The sequence below is a fragment of the Cnephaeus nilssonii genome (genome assembly GCF_951640355.1).
Source record: "Cnephaeus nilssonii genome assembly, chromosome: 5".
Lineage (NCBI taxonomy): Eukaryota > Metazoa > Chordata > Mammalia > Chiroptera > Vespertilionidae > Cnephaeus > Cnephaeus nilssonii.
In genome coordinates, this window is record NC_137076.1 from 83756967 (window position 1) to 83773137 (window position 16171).

Genomic DNA, 16171 nt, shown 5'->3' on the forward strand with positions numbered 1-16171 from the left:
GATACAGATCTGCACCAATAGCTTAGGGACAGTAGATGGCGATATAAGTGCATCAAATAATAAACATTTCCTTGATTGGTCCAGCATTAAGACCCAAAGATTTAGGCCAGAACAGATTAGTAGAGTAGTTAAGAAACAACATCACGTATACTCAGGTGTTGGAGTGTTAGATAAAACTTAGAACGTGTTTAGTAATCTGATAGTTATGGAAAGAAAAGATTGTTAAGCTAGTAATTTATGCTACTGCTAAGTCTACTTTTAAGCTAAATCTTGAGGGAAAGTTGGCAATAAACCCATGTGTCCCATAAATTGCATCTAAATTATACTCTCCATTTTTGTTTTTTTTAATAGTAATTGTTTGGGATGGAGTGTGGCTCACATATATTATTCATAGATGAAGTACTATATTCTTATTAAGAATGTGAGTCCTAAGACACTGGTGTTTTAAAGGGGAAATGGCAGACTTACTGTAAACTGTTGGCCGGGCCATTATTGACTGGCAGGATCAACTGGAAGCACTTAGTTAGTGGATTATGTTGCCCTGGAAATGCCTTCCTGAAACTCTTAATGATGCACTTAAGGGAGTCCTTTGGGACCGGAGTAAACTATCTCTTAGCCGCGTGTCTTCCATCAGGGACCTCCTGGGATACGTGGGCAGGGGTGTGGCACATCCAAGGAGATGCTCAGCAAGGAAGCAGCCCCAGAGAAAGGTTGCAGGTTACAATTTCTCACAGGTAAGCTAAGATGATGACAAACTGGTGTAAACTGTGGGCTTTCTGAGGGTATCCGTGCTTCTGCTTCATGTATTCTTTTGAAAAGGCATTAATTCCAGAGAGACTAAATATTTATTTACTTATTTATTTATTGGGGGATTGGCAGAGGGATGGAACAGGAGGAGAAAAAAGAGGAGGGGTTTAAGAGAACATGGTTTAATGTACCTTTGGTTTAAAAAACACAACAAATACTTTATAGTTAGAACGTTGGGGTCATTAGGTGTGCTTTTTTTTTTTTTTTTTTTTTTTTAAGCAAGCTTTAAGGGAAAATTTGCCCTTCAGCTGAAATTCAGTGCCTGTGCAAAAGGTTTGTTTGTAGATTTGTCAAATGAAAAAATCACTTGCGTTTATCTCTCCACAGGTTTGGGGGGTTGTTTCTGGGGGATGGTGGTGGCAGTGGAGGTCAAAAGAGAAGAAAGCGCTAAGCAAAGGCCCTGGAAACTCCAGACTTCCAGACTGGGCAGGGAGGGAAGTGGCCGCGCGGCGTCCCCGCCCCAAGCCCTGAGCGAGCGCTCCTGAGTCCCTTGCCCAAGGCAAGCGCACTGTGTCCCTGTGCCATCCCAGCAACCTGTCACCGAGGAGGACGTGACTCGAGCTGCCTCCGCTTTCTCCAAGCCATATTCCTTTAAGATGATGTAATAGTCATTTCCCTGGATGGTTTCTTGCCTGCACTGCTGAAACAACAGCAGCCCAACTGCACTGGGAACTGTGGAACCGCCCAGCTCCGCCGCCCGCCTGAGAAGCCGGAGCCCAGCCCCGCTGGCTTCTCTGCGCTTTGAAGGTGCCAGATCCCACCGGCTCCTGCCGGCTTCACCAGCTCAGCTCGTACCTGCTCCCCACGGCTCCCAAGGGCTCCCAAAGGCTCCCACCTGGCTAGGAGCATGGGAGCCTGTTCGCCCTTGCCGGCAGGTGGGGTGGCTACCTGGGACCCCAGCAGGGCACCTCCGTTTTGCAGCTGCTGGGCTTTCTGAAAAGCTGCTAAGTCCTGATACCTCTTGCAACTCTTCCGTTTTAAGGATTCTTGCTGAAGGTTTGATCCCTCCGCGCCCCCCCTCCACTTCTCTGGAGACGCTTTGGTTGAATATTTTTCTCTGCTTCTTCAAGCCAGTCACCTCTCATCACGGTTTAACTTTTTGTGACTTGTTTTAACTTGAGATTGGAAATGAATATATACATACATACAAATATACATTTATATAAATATATATAATTTTTTTCTAAGAGCACATCTCTCTGGCACTTTTCATTGATAGACTCAGTGTGGCTGTGCATTCTGACCGTTTTGCTAATGGGTATTTATTCACAGGACTGAGTTTCCAGCACTCCCTAAGGTAAGTTCTGAGGCTTATTGATTTTACTGTCCAGAAGGAAAAAATCCCATCTTAGAAGCTTAAAATTGCATATTACTTTTTAAATGCAGAAATGCAAATAGAAATGTTTTTAATACTAATTGCTGGAGACAGAGGTGTATGGATAAACATGTAGACACAGAATAGCTTGAGAGAAGCTATTTCCTGGGAGAATGGCTAAAATCAGTAGTTCCAAGGCTGCTTATGTAAAATACTTTCTACCTTCCTTCCTCCCATCATCCCTCCCTCCCTCTACCTCCCCTTCCTCTCCCCTCCCCTCTCCATCAGCTCTCTCTTTTTCTGACTCATGCTGGGTTTGAGGAAATAATTTTCTCTCTTTTCCTTTAGACAGATCTCTGAGTAACTGGGGACTTGGCCTGCCTTGTCTACTGAGCCTGGGGGAAGATTGAATGGAGATGAGTTGATTATATTCCATGAAGTCATAGCTCACCACCAGCCAGGGTTTCAACTACTTCACCTGTGGACTATTCTAAATTTTGCTTTCTTGGGGAAAAATACTGGGGTAAGAGGAGGTCATTTCTAACAAGTAAGCATCCTTCTTTCTCCCTACCTTTCAAGTTGATGTAAAGGATAAGGCTGTGACTCCTTTTGATTGCACCTTCAAATCAAAATAGGAGGAGGAGAAAGAGAAAGGGACAATGGCTCTGAGTGGAAACTGTAGTCGTTATTATCCTCGAGAACAAGGGGCCACAGTTCCAAACTCCTTCCCTGAAGTCATGGAGCTGAATGTTGGGGGTCAAGTTTATTTCACTCGCCATTCTACATTAATAAGCATCCCTCATTCCCTCCTGTGGAAAATGTTTTCCCCAAAGAGAGACACGGCTAACGATCTAGCCAAGGACTCCAAGGGAAGGTTTTTCATTGACAGAGATGGATTCTTGTTCCGTTATATTCTGGACTATCTCAGGGATAGGCAGGTGGTCCTGCCTGATCACTTTCCAGAGAGAGGAAGACTGAAAAGGGAAGCTGAGTACTTCCTGCTCCCAGACTTGGTCAAACTCCTGACCCCTGATGAAATCAAGCAAAGCCCGGAGGAATTCTGCCATAGTGACTTCGAAGATGCCTCGCAAGGAAGTGACACGAGAATCTGCCCGGCTTCCTCACTGCTCCCTGCTGACCGCAAGTGGGGTTTCATTACTGTGGGTTACAGAGGGTCCTGCACCATGGGCAGAGAGGGGCAGGCAGATGCCAAGTTTCGGAGAGTTCCCCGGATTTTGGTTTGTGGAAGGATTTCCTTGGCAAAGGAGGTCTTTGGAGAAACTTTGAATGAGAGCAGAGACCCTGACCGAGCCCCAGAAAGATACACCTCCAGATTTTATCTCAAATTCAAGCATCTGGAAAGAGCTTTTGATATGTTGTCAGAGTGTGGATTCCACATGGTGGCCTGTAACTCCTCAGTGACAGCATCTTTCCTCAACCAATATACAGATGACAAAATCTGGTCAAGCTACACTGAATATGTCTTCTACCGTAAGTGCAAAGGGTTCTTTTTATTGTTCATGTGTATTGATTCTCTTTACAGATGTGTATGGTCTGCATGTTATGTCGGTGTCTAAGGAATATTACTTTGGGATTTTTATTTTTTAACTTGAGGTATAGCTAGAGTATTAGAGTTTATAATTCAGCTCTCGTGTGTTACCTAAGGCAACTTTATCTGTTTTTCCAGTGAAGTCACAGAATTTTCAAAGGCCTCAAAATTACAAGATGCAAATGATATTGGTATTATGTGGAATTAAAACAGACATGTATATCTGTCTGCCAGATGTTGAATTGTGAAGTTATGGTGATGATTAGAACTTGGCTGTTGGTCCACGGAGGTTGGTAGCCTCGGAGTGGGTGAAGTGCTGCTGTCTATTCTTTTATCTGAACTTTGGGATCTATTAAGCTAGTTGCTGAAGACTTGCTTTCATCAGGGGCTTTGAAAACACAAATGTATGTTATACTGAATGATGAGATTTTGGCTAGATGGCAGTATACACTGACGAAAGACTCCCTTTCTTACCCTCCCCCCAAGTCTAAAATTTTCTTTTATAGGCTTTACAAGTCTTCTATTTGATTCTTCAGTAATTTGTACTGAGACTTGAGTTGCATTGCAAACGTAAGCTGAACCTCATTTAAGATCCACCTAGAAGGAGTTAGGTCCTTGAGAATTGTCAATCACATGCAAACATCTAGGCAGCTGAGGTGATAGAATTACTGACATAAAAGGAAACCAGAGGGAAAAAGGAAAGGAAACTATTATATTGAAGTTTTTGAACTCGCTTTCTTAGAGGTCAGTCCATTTGCCTAAATTAAAACTTTCAATACAGATTGTTTTGCTTTAGGAAATAGCATTTTTTAGATAAATTGTAAGCCATTGACCTCCGAAAGGAGAATAGCAAGTCAGTATGTAAAGTCTAGTGCTCGATTTAACTGCTGATATTCAGCTGGCCTGGGAGTTGGGAAGTGAATTCCGTAAGAAATATGTTTCCAGTGTTAACATTTGATTTCCTCTCTTCTTGTTTAAAGGCAAACCCATACATTTAGGGGGTTAAAATGTCCAAATTTATTTGAACATAAAAGAACAAATGAATTTCTTGGACTCGGTTTTGCCTACAGTTGTGTTTATTCCTTTGGAGGTGGTGCTGGGAGCCTTGCTGAATTGCTGGTCAGTGGGAAGCTGAATTGTTCTGTACTGGGTTAACACACATTGGGTTTTTAGAAGTCAAGTCCTATGTATATGTAGAAAGGACAGCCTGTGGAGATATGTGAAATCAGTAATCAGGTCTGTAGCATACTAATGTGCAATAATAAGCATGATTTGGTCCAATAACGTTATCTATGGCACTTACCTATAATTATATCTTCCTCTGTGCTGAAGCTCAGTTGCCAGATACCAGAAACTACTTTCTTCCTTCTGGTGGATTTCCCACTAGTGTAGAAATAAGACTCTAGCTTTTTAGCCTTCTGTAAAGGAATCTGATATTATCTGTGATTACATAGAACAAATATCTTCTCACTTTATGGAAAAATGCACCTTAGAGTTCAAATCTAGGTTTGTGATATTTATCTTGTTCTCTGATTTCTAATATTTAAAATGGCATCTTAAAAAGCTTCAGTCAAATAAAATCATAATAACTCTATCCCCCAAAAGACCACAATAGGTTTTTAATCACTTGTACTTCTAAATGAGACCCAGAACCTGATTTGTATTTACCTACTATCTCAGTGACATTTCTGTGTCAAAGACTGATTAAAGACTCATGCATCTAACACTGTGTGCCCTCTTTAGGATGCTTTGGACGGGTTCTGGGCTCCTGATCATATAATTACTTCTTTCTTTGCTGGGCTGCTGAGAGATTGCTAAGCAAAAGTTTGCTCTCCATCCCTCTGGTCAGGCTAGCACAAACACACAGCAACTTTATATTGCACAGCGTGTATGCTGCATATGACATACTTCCCCTTTGTGCCTAATACCCAGAGTTCACTGTTAACTCTTCCTCTGTCTAAAGACCAACAAGACTGACAGCTGGCTTTCTAGGGTCCATAACAGCTTCCATGAAGCTGCTTAGCCATAATTATTTAATTAGAAGCTGCCAACTGTGCCTATATAAGCACCAATTCATCAAACTGTTGTACTCTGGTTAATAGACCAAATCTATGGGAGGTGCTCTAAAGCTGACTGTATGCAATCTTTGTCCAGCAAGATCTAGCCCCAGTGAGCCCCACAGAGAGGTACAGAGCTCCAGGCTACGGCACAGGTGTGGAGCTGAGAGCACAGAGGGCAGGAGCTGCAACCTGCCCGATTCCAAAGGGCAGCACGAATCCCAGGAAGAGCCCCTGCATCCTCAAAAAACCAGCCAACACACACACACACACACACACACACACACACACACACGCACGCACATGCTCTTCACAGAGAAATTCAACTACTTAGGTTAAATATCATATATAATAAATACATAAGTTTATATATATATATATATAAAATTAACTCCAAGCGGTCAGACTCTTCTAATAACCCAGGGATAATGCAGAATCACTTTGCCTGGATCCATATCATAGTAAAAAATAAACAACGAGAAATTAATTCATTGTATATAGTAGTTGGCAGTCATGGGGGATGACCCCTTCTTCCCCTGTTTACCTGACTTTTTCCTTTACGTTTTCCAAGGGAGAATTGGAAGACCAAAATTCCTTGTATTATTAAAAAGGCTAGATTCTTGCCTTATTTAATCTTCATGTAAATCTAGAATTGATGGTCAGCATCAGGTAGTTTTGACTATTTAGTTAATGTAGAATTATGAACAATTAAAGTCAACAGGTATTGCCCTGGCCAGTGTAGTTCAGTTGGTTGAATGTCCTCCCATGCACCGAAAGGTTGTCGATTTGATCACTGGTCAGGGCACATAACCAGATTGCTGGTTCCACCTCCAGTCTCCCCAACTGGAGCACGTGCAGGAAGCAACTGATAGATGTTTTTCCCTCACATGGATGTTTCTATCTCTATCTCTATCTCTATCTCTATCTCTATCTCTATCTCTGTCTCTGTCTCTGTCTCTGTCTCTGTCTCTGTCTCTGTTTCTATATCTCTATCTCTGTCTCTCTCTTCCTCTCCCCCCCTCTCTCTCCAAAATCAATAAAAACATATTAAAAAATGCCTAGCTGGCATGGTTCAGTGTTTGAACATGGACCTATTAACCAGGGGTCAGGGTTAGATTCCTGGTCAGGGTACATGCAGGGTTGCTGACTCCATCCCCAGTGGGGGGCATGCAGGAGACAGCTGATCAATGATTTTCTCTCATCATTGATGTTTCTATCTCTCTCTCCCTCTCCCTTCCTCTCTAAAGTCAATAAAAATATATTTTAAAAGTATTTAAAAAAACTAACAGGTGTCTGTACTATGTGTTTAAGAGGATAAGAAATGTGTTTGTCTGCATTGCTTACACACCAAGATGATATGTGAGATGCTATGGATTATGATTTATGTATCAGCAACATGGAAAATGTGATATAGGAACATAGAAATGCTTATCGTATGACTGCCTTACAAAGTATTTTAGATAACTGCTTTGTTATAATTTAAAAACAATGAGAAAGTTCCATTTCCTCCGTACCCACCCAACTAGCTAAGTCATTACCTCTGTTCTCTTCCGGTGTTGTATAGAAAGCAATATCATAAACATCAGAGAATGCCTTCTTGATTCATCTCTGAATGAAATGGGAGCTAAGAGGTTTAGAAAATAGAAGTCCTGATTTTGAACCAGATACTCAGTAGCCATTCACACCACTTAGGCGCACAAATCACAGGTGCATGGAAATAAATGAACCTCTTATTTAGAGCCATCTTCCAATCCCAGAGAGAGTGGGAAGATTGTTCTTGGTTGGAGAGAATTATGCACATTTCCTTAATCCTATTTATGAGTCAGTTACTTCAGACAAATGCCCAAAAGCACTCAGATGGAAAGGCATTTGCCTCTCATAAAGCCATGATAACATGACCACAAGTAGGGAGTTTAATTCATAGGATGATTACTCTGAGTTCTGTGAATTACAGATACACTGATTCTTCACCTTTTTTTTAAAAAAACACACACACAAATTGCTTCTTGTAGGTACATTTTAACCTTTCTTCTCTTTATTTCATTTCCTGAAATTTAAAGGGTTGTTGTCACAAAAGTCTCTGAATTGCTTTACTTACATAGTATATATGTTCAGGGCTATTGACTTAGATGGGGTGTTGGAGAAAAGTAGATCAGGAAATGATTTCTCTTTAGAATTCCGCAGCGTGGCCTCTTTTGGGAAGGAATTTATGGTTCTGGCTACTGTGAATTACCCAACACTGCCCTAGCCAGGTTGCTCAGTGGTTAGAGCATCAGCCTGAGGACTGAAGGATTGAGGATTCGATTCCAGTCAAGGGCACATGTTTCGGTTGCTGGCTTGATCCCTGGCCCCAATCTGGGCATATTTGGGGGACAACCAGTTCATGTGTCTCTCTCACATGGATGTTTCTCTCTCTTTGTCTCTACCACTCCCTTCCACTCTCTCTAAAAATCAGTGCAAAAAGTATCCTCTGGTGAGGATAACAACAACAAAAAGCTTCAATAGTGAAATCATATAGTACTTGTCTTTTTTGTCTAACTTATTTCACATAGCATAATACCCTCTAGGTCCATCCATGTTGTCACAAATGGTAAGATTTCATTGTTTTTTATTTCCAAGTAATATTCCATTGTATATATGTCCCATATTTTCTTTATCGACTCACCTATTAATGGGCACTTAAGCTGCCTCCATATCTTGGCTATTGTAAACAACACTGCAGTGAACATAAGGGTGCATATATCTTTTTGAATTAGTGTTTTGAATTAGTTCAGATACATACCCAGAAGTGGACCTCTAGGTAATGAATGTCAACTGTAATTGAAAAAAAATATTTTAAAGCTTCAATAAGAGGGTGTGTTTTTATAGGAAAACAGGTGGAAATGCATCTGTCCTTAAATGATTCTAGCTCTTTTTCTCTTGGTTACTTGAAAAACACCAATTATGACTTAAATTTTTATTGCCCATAGAGATATGATGGTTGGCCCTTCAAAATGAAGCAACAGAACAGTATAGTAAAAAACGGTGAAGGTTTGGACTTTACCACCACTGACATCTTTTTCTGTGATGATTTTCTGTCTTATCTACTTTGATACCCTCTTATCCTTCTGTTTTAGTCACTCCTGCTTTCAAATTCTTTCTCTCTTTCAAGACTTGTTGTCAGCAAAAATTCTGTTCTGTCATTATATTTAGGAAAGTTTTAAGGCATGGTACTACTTTTCTCAGGGATTTTTGTACATAAGAAACCTTTTAATAGTTGTGGATCAGGTGACTTGAGGTGTTTTAAATTATAATGTAAAAAAAAAAAAGCACAATTTAAGTGTACAGCTTCATCATGAAGTCAATTTAGACCTGTACTTACACAGATAATTAAATGGTGATGCTAAAGGGCAGGGGTGGTGAATGTAATTTCTTATGTGTCTTTAAGATGCTGTGTTCTGAGCTTTGGACTCAATGTAACAGTAATATAAGCATGTTAGTAAAATATTTTATTATATTGTTTTCTTTTTCATGTCAAACAAGATGTATTAACTGAGCCCAATTTCTTGTGGAAGGTGATTAAAGTAGTTTTTTCCCTAGATCTGTAACATCATTGAATGGATTTGGCAGCAAGAGGAGTGTCTACATGTGGACAGAAAAGGGAAGTCTCTGAGATTGCCTCAATGTACGTACGTGTGCGCGCATGCGCGCGCGCGCGCACACACACACACACACACACAGGGAAAGAGAAGACGAAATGCTCCTGAAAGTCTAGTGAGTTTAAATCCTATCAAAGGAATTAGAGGTGGAAATCTTACCTAATAATAGACAAACATGTAAATTGACTGTACCTCCTCTATGCCACCAGCCAATCAGGAGTGATATGCAAATTAACCCAACAAAGATGGCGGTTAATGTGCATACACGTTGAGTATGGGGCGGGGGGCGGGGGGATGCTTGCATTGTCGCCATGGCCTCTGGGCAGCATGGGAAGGTGGGGCTGGAGCGGAAAGAGGCGGCTCCAGGGCCTGAGTGGAAAGGGGCTGGGCCGGAGTGGAAAGGTGGTGCTGGCAGCCAGGGAAAGGAAAGCACATTCTAAGCACGAATCTTCATGCATTGGGCTTCTAGTAGTTTATAAAGTGCCAGAAATCTCCATTTGGAAAACCTCCAAATACAAACTGTAGAGAGGAGTGACTTGCATAGGAGAGTGATAGCACAATGAATAGAAAAAAGTTCCTTCAGAAACTGGTAGATGAATGCTCAGTTTCTGCATCACAGCTGACAGTTGCTCTTTTTCTTTGGTCTTTGCTATAGCTTTCCTCAAGTACAGGATTTCTTTGCAAGTCAGTTAACACTTTTTAGTGCAGACATCTTTAAATATATCCAAATGTCAAGACACCCAGCTTTAATAATTACATTATCATTACAAGATCAATCTTTTTTTTTAAATTTAATAAATCTTTATTGTTCAGATTATTACAATTGTTCCCCTTTTTTTCCCCCCATAGCTCCCCTCTACCTGGTTCCCACCCCACCCTCTGCCCTTACCCGCCCCCCCACTGTCCTCATCCATAGGTGTACGATTTTTGTCCAGTCTCTTCCCGCATCCACCACACCCCTTTCCCCCCGAGAATTGTCAGTCCACTCCCTTTCTATGCCCCTGATTCTATTATATTCACCACTTCATTCTGTTTATCAGATTTTTTTATTCACTTGATTTTCAGATTCACTTGTTGATAGATACGTATTTGTTGTTCATAATTTTTATCTTTACCTTTTTCTTCTTCTTCCTCTTCTTAAAGAATACCTTTCAGCATTTCATATAATACTGGTTTGGTGGTGATGAACTCCTTTAGCTTTTTCTTATCTGTGAAGCTCTTTATCTGACCTTCAATTCTGAATGATAGCTTTGCTGGGTAGAGTAATCTTGGTTGTAGGTTCTTGCTATTCATCACTTTGAATATTTCTTGCCACTCCCTTCTGTCCTGCATAGTTTCTGTTGAGAAATCCGCTGACAGTCATATGGGCACCCTTGTAGATACGTAACTGTTTTTCTCTTGCTGCTTTTAAGATTCTCTATTTGTCTTTTGCTCTTGGCATTTTAATTATGATGTGTCTTGGTGTGGTCCTCTTTGGATTCCTTTTGTTTGGGGTTCTGTGTGCTTCCTGGACTTGTAGGTCTATTTCTTTCACCAGGTAGGGGAAGTTTTCGGTCATTATTTCTTCAAATAGGTTTTCAGTATCTTGCTCTCTCTCTTCTTCTGGCACCCCCATAATTTGGATGTTGGTACGTTTGAAGTTGTCCCAGGGGCTCCAGACACTATCTTCATATTTTTGGATTCTTTTTGCTTTTCCAGTTGAGTGTTTTTTGCTCCTTTGTATTTCAAATCTTTGACTTGATTCTTGCGATCCTCTAGTCTGCTGTTAGATCTCTGTATAATATTTTTTATTTCAGTCAGTGTATGCTTAATTTCTAGTTGGTCCTTTTTCATATCCTCAAGGGTCTCGCTAAGTTTATCTGTCTTTTCTAGGAAATTCTTGAAAAAACTTATAACCATGGTTTTGAACTCTATATCCAGTCGTTTGCTTTCCTCCATTTCTTTCATTTGTGATCTCTTTCTTTGTCTCTGCATTTTGGCTGCTTCTCTGAGTTGATAGAGTGGCTTTGTGTGCTAGGTGTCGTATAGGGCCCAGTGGCTCAGCCTCCCCAGTTACCTGAGGTGGACACTCTTGGTGCACCCCTTTATGGTCTGTGTGCACAGTGTTGTTGTAGTTAAGCCTTGATTGTTGTTGGTATCACTGGGAGGAATTGACCTCCAGGCCAATTGGCTGTGAGGATCAGCTGTGTCTATGCTGGGAGAAGTTCTGTGCTGGAGACACCCTTATGGGAGAAGACTTGCAAAAGCCTCTGTGCTTGGATGGGGTGGAGTCTCAGGACGGAGCAGACAGCATTGGTTTCCCGTCATCCCTGCCCTAATAGGCCCCTGTGTCTCAATGTCCCGTGGTAATCACTGCAAGCACCTCTGAGAGAAAGCCGCCCTCGAGTTCCGCCCGCTGCCATACAGTCCAGTTTCTCCCCGAATGAGTCTGGGTCCCCAGAGTCTCACCCGGAACTGGAGTTCAGTGAAGTTGGGAGCTTTTGTCTCCCTCCTGCTTGAGAAAGGCAGCCGTGTACTCAGTTGCCCGTATTCTCTGCGCACGCACCTCGGTACCTCTGCCTTCCGCAGTTCCTCTGAGTCTCAGTGTGCTTTTCTCTTTCCTGACAGTCCAGTTTCACCCCGTATGAATTTGGGTCCCCAGAATCTCGCCCGGAACTTGAGTTCAGCGTAGTTGGGAGCTTTTGTCTCCCTCCCATTTGAGAAAGCCAGCTGCACACTTAGTTGCCAGTGCTCTCCGCTTGTCTCAGTATCTCTGCCTCCTGCAGCTCCTCTGAGTCTCATTGTGCTTTTCTCTTTCCTTCTAGTTGTAGAATTTCCACTCAGCCAGCCTTCCTGTGGTTCTGGATGATGTCCGTTTTGTTTTTTAGTTGTAGTTTTGAAATTGTTGTGCGAGGCAGCAATTTAGGTGTTTACCTATGCCACCATCTTGGTTTCTCTCCCAAGGTTTACAAGACCAATCTTATTTCATCAATAGTCCTACCTACTTTCCTTCCTGTTTGTACTGGATTATTTTAAAGCAAATTTCATACATCAATCATTTTATTCATCTAAAATATATTTCCAAAATAAAATGAACTAAAAAAATAACAAAATGCAATTATTACATGCAAAATTAATACAGTAAATCCTCACTTAACATCATAGATAGGTTCTGCAACTTTATGAAAAATATATAGGGAGACCAATTTTACCATAGGCTAATTTATATAAATAAGAGTTAAGTTCCTGTGGGATCTCATCAATGTTATAATGAGATTACATTGAAAAAAATGTCATTTGAAATCTAGTTGTAATTCTTTACTATAATATCTAGTTGATGTTCAAACACTTGATTGCCTCACAATATTTTCTTAAAGGTGGCTTGTTTGAGTCAAGATCCAAATGAGGTGCATTCATTACCTTTGGTTACAATTTCTTTTCTCTTTAAAATTTGAAAAAAAAACCTACATATAATTTATATGCAACAAAGGTAAAATATATGTCTTAAATATCTTTTAAGCTCTCCCTTTCTCCCTCTTTTTGTCTTCTCTCTCCCACCCCCTTTTTCAATTTGTTTGAAGAAACCAAGTTGTTTGTCATGTTGACTGTCCCACATTCTGGGTTTGGCTGATCCATCTCTGTGATCTCTGTTACACCATAAACACATATTTTTCTGACCCCTGTATTTTCTGTGATTTTGTTATATCTAGACTATAGATTCTAGAGACTTGATCAGATTCAAGTCCATTATTTCTGACAAGGAACCTTCATGAGTGATGGCAAGTTCACATTTAATTTGCTTTGGCAGATTGAAATGCGGTGTGTTATGGAGTCAAGGGAAGGTCATCTTTTATTATTAGTTTTTTAATATTTATCATATAGATAAGTAGCAATTGGAATCTATTTATTATCTCCATTGCCCACGTTGAATCTGATGATATGGCAGGCAATAAAAGAAACCCTTATTTGTCTTTCCAGTCATTCATGAACTGTCTAGTATTCCACTGCTGTTCTCATTAGTAGACAGGGCTGCCATCCAGGTGCAATGAGCCAACCCAGATATGCACTGCGTCCTGTCAACTGGGGGAGGAATTATTTTGGGTAGGAAAGTTTGCATCCTGGCTATTCTAATTTTTTCAGGGGGATTCTTTCAACTGTGCTGAAGCTCCATTGAGTTCATTGTCTGCTGTTCCCAAACCTCTTCTCTCCCTGTGTTCTTCATCTCAGTAAATGTCAATTCAGTCTCCCAGTTTCCCAGGGAAGAATGAAACATGGGTGTCATCCTGTCTCTTTCTTCTCCCGAGTCACTTTCTTCAATCTATGACAAGTCCTATTGGTTCTTTTTCATCTCTCTCAAATCCATCCATTTTTTTTTGTTCATGCTCACCCTAGGATATTTTTTCCAATGATTTTTAGGAAGATTGGAAGAGAGGGTGGGAAGGAGAGAGAGAAAGAGAGAGAGAGAGAGAGAGATGAGAGAGAGAGAGAGAGAGAGAGAGAGAGAGATGAGAGAGACACATCAATTGGTTCCCTTCTGCACATGCCCTGACCAGTGCCGGGGATCAAACCTGCAACCAGGTACATGCCCTTGATTGGGAATTGCACCCTTGACCATTCAGTGCCCATGCTAATGCTCCAGCCAGGTCTCCATCCATTTCTTTTCATTTCCACTGATGATACTCTGGCCTAGATCACCAGCATTGCTTTTCTAGACTTCTGCAAATAAGCTAAATTTTCCTTTCCACCTCACATTTGGGGGTTGTCCCATTTGGATCTATTCTCTCTATTGCAAACATGGTGAGATTTTTAATGTGAATCAGACCATATCATATTTCTGCTTCAAATTCTTTATTGCCTTATACTGCTCTTATATTTAATACAAACTTCTTGCCGTCAATTACGGCCACATCTTCTTTATCAATGGACATTTAGGTTGCTTCTATATCCTGGCTACTGTAAATAATGCAGTGATGAACATAGGGATGCATATATATTTTCAAATTAATGTCTTGGATTTTTTTTCAGGTAAATACTCAGAAGTGGGATTGCTGGGTCATATGGTAGTTTTATTTTTAATTTTTTGAGGCACCTCCATATTATTTTCCATAGAGGCTGCACCAGTTTGCAATTCCACCAAAGGTGCAGGAGGGTTGCTTTTCTAAGAATCAAGATCTTGATTCACAAAGTCCTTATGCTAATGATTTCCCAGCACTTCTCCACAGAAGCATGTGGACAGTATACTCATGGACCTTATGGTTTAGGAAAATATTAGTAAGTGGGCAACTTCAATCAATTGTGATGGGCAAGTGTAAACTAATATGAGAATAGACAGGGAGCTTCCTAATCTGAACTTGGAGTATCAGAAAATTAAACCAGGTTTTATATTAAAGCTGAGAGAAGAGAAAATGCTTAAATCTTTAATGCATTTGTTGACTTGAAGATACTAGCTGGCTGATGAAGTCATACAAGTTATAGCCTAGGATGACTTAGAGGAATCTTAAGATCATTAGCAATCATTTCATTTCTTATTAATGAGATTTTCCCCAGCCATAGCCATGTGAATGATTTAGTTACTCCAGGAACCAGTATCTTTCTTTTTAAACTCTTCAGTTCTCTCTTCCATTCAAACTTTTGTCTTATGAAAGCACCTGTGTAAAACCAGAAGCCAAATGATAGCCTTAGATGACCAAATAATTGATTTTAAAAGGAATTTATAATTATGTCTGTAGTCTCCTTTTATGATTCTCAAAATGGTATGTATCATTATTATTTAACTTTAACTGCGGATTATTTATTTACTTTGTCAGTCTCATACACAAGTCATTTTCAGTTACTACCACAGTGCTGAACACAGGGTATGCTTAATACGCATTTGTTGGATGAGTACAGAAATTCATAATGCTACATTTTAAAGAAAGAAAATGTGAAATGTAAAAAAAGTGAATGAAATTTGCCCCTAGTTTTGCTTGATATTAAGTTTTAACCAGGAATGCAGAGAATATGTTTGGATACACTGACAACATAGGATCTATCTGGATAAAAATTGTAGTTGTGTTACTTCTTACCAGGGTCTACTCAGCCAAGCATCTTAACCTCATTATACCTCAGAACATTCACCTGTAAAAGGGAAACGAGGAAGCTTTTCTCACGGTAGTGCTGTGAGGATTAAGCCAAGGTCATATCATCTTATTAGCTTTTTTTCACCAAGCACTACTTGATCTATAGGCAGTTTTGGTTCATCTTACAAGTAGCTGGAAGAAAAACTGAGAGAATATGAATCTATTAGAGCTGATCCTGATCACTATCAAGACAGAAGTCAAGCTTCTGCCTACTGGTTTCACTTTGGACTATTGCTATGCACACTCAAGACCTTAGAGAAAGGAAAAGCATATAACACCAATTCCTGTTGTTATGCTCACCTCTCTTGCTCCTTTTAACTTTTTGCACTCCGATGTGGAGTGTGACTCCACGCGGTTAGCATTAGAATAAAGGAATCAAGAAAAAAGCAAGCGAGTGCAAAGGGTTAAAGGCACTCATCCCTCTGTTACACCCGCCTTTTGACAGTTCTTACAAAAGGCCAGTGTGTTTCCCACCTTAATATACTACACTTGTGTTCCCTCGCCCCAAAACACTCTTCCTTTAACTTCTTGTCTGAGTCCTACTCATCCTCAGAGTCAGGCTTTAATGGGCTTTCCTTGGAAAGGCCTTCTGTTACTATCTCTGCTGAAGTAGCCAATGTCTTCCTGCTTATTCTCTACTAGAGGCCCGGTGCACGAAAATTCGTGTACTGGGTGGGCAGGGACCCTCAGCCAGGCCTGCCCCCTCT

General features: G+C 40.7%; 1 protein-coding gene across 10 annotated transcripts in view; it reads left to right on the forward strand.

Moving 5' to 3' along the window:
- Positions 1-16171, forward strand: part of KCTD16 (potassium channel tetramerization domain containing 16) — a gene marked incomplete at its 3' end in the record, with an annotated part of 249866 nt that overhangs the window by 41119 nt on the left and 192576 nt on the right. For 5 of the 10 annotated variants that reach the window (XM_079771289.1, XM_079771286.1, XM_079771288.1 and 2 more), the window contains one exon: positions 2471-3613. In XM_079771289.1, the coding sequence (XP_079627415.1) occupies positions 2782-3613 (832 nt within the window). In that variant the 5' untranslated portion in view covers positions 2471-2781. Of the gene's footprint in view, positions 1-631; positions 735-1368; positions 1804-1848; positions 2105-2470; positions 3614-16171 lie in introns of those variants that run through there. The other 5 variants (XM_079771295.1, XM_079771291.1, XM_079771293.1 and 2 more) reach the window with 5 other exon arrangements.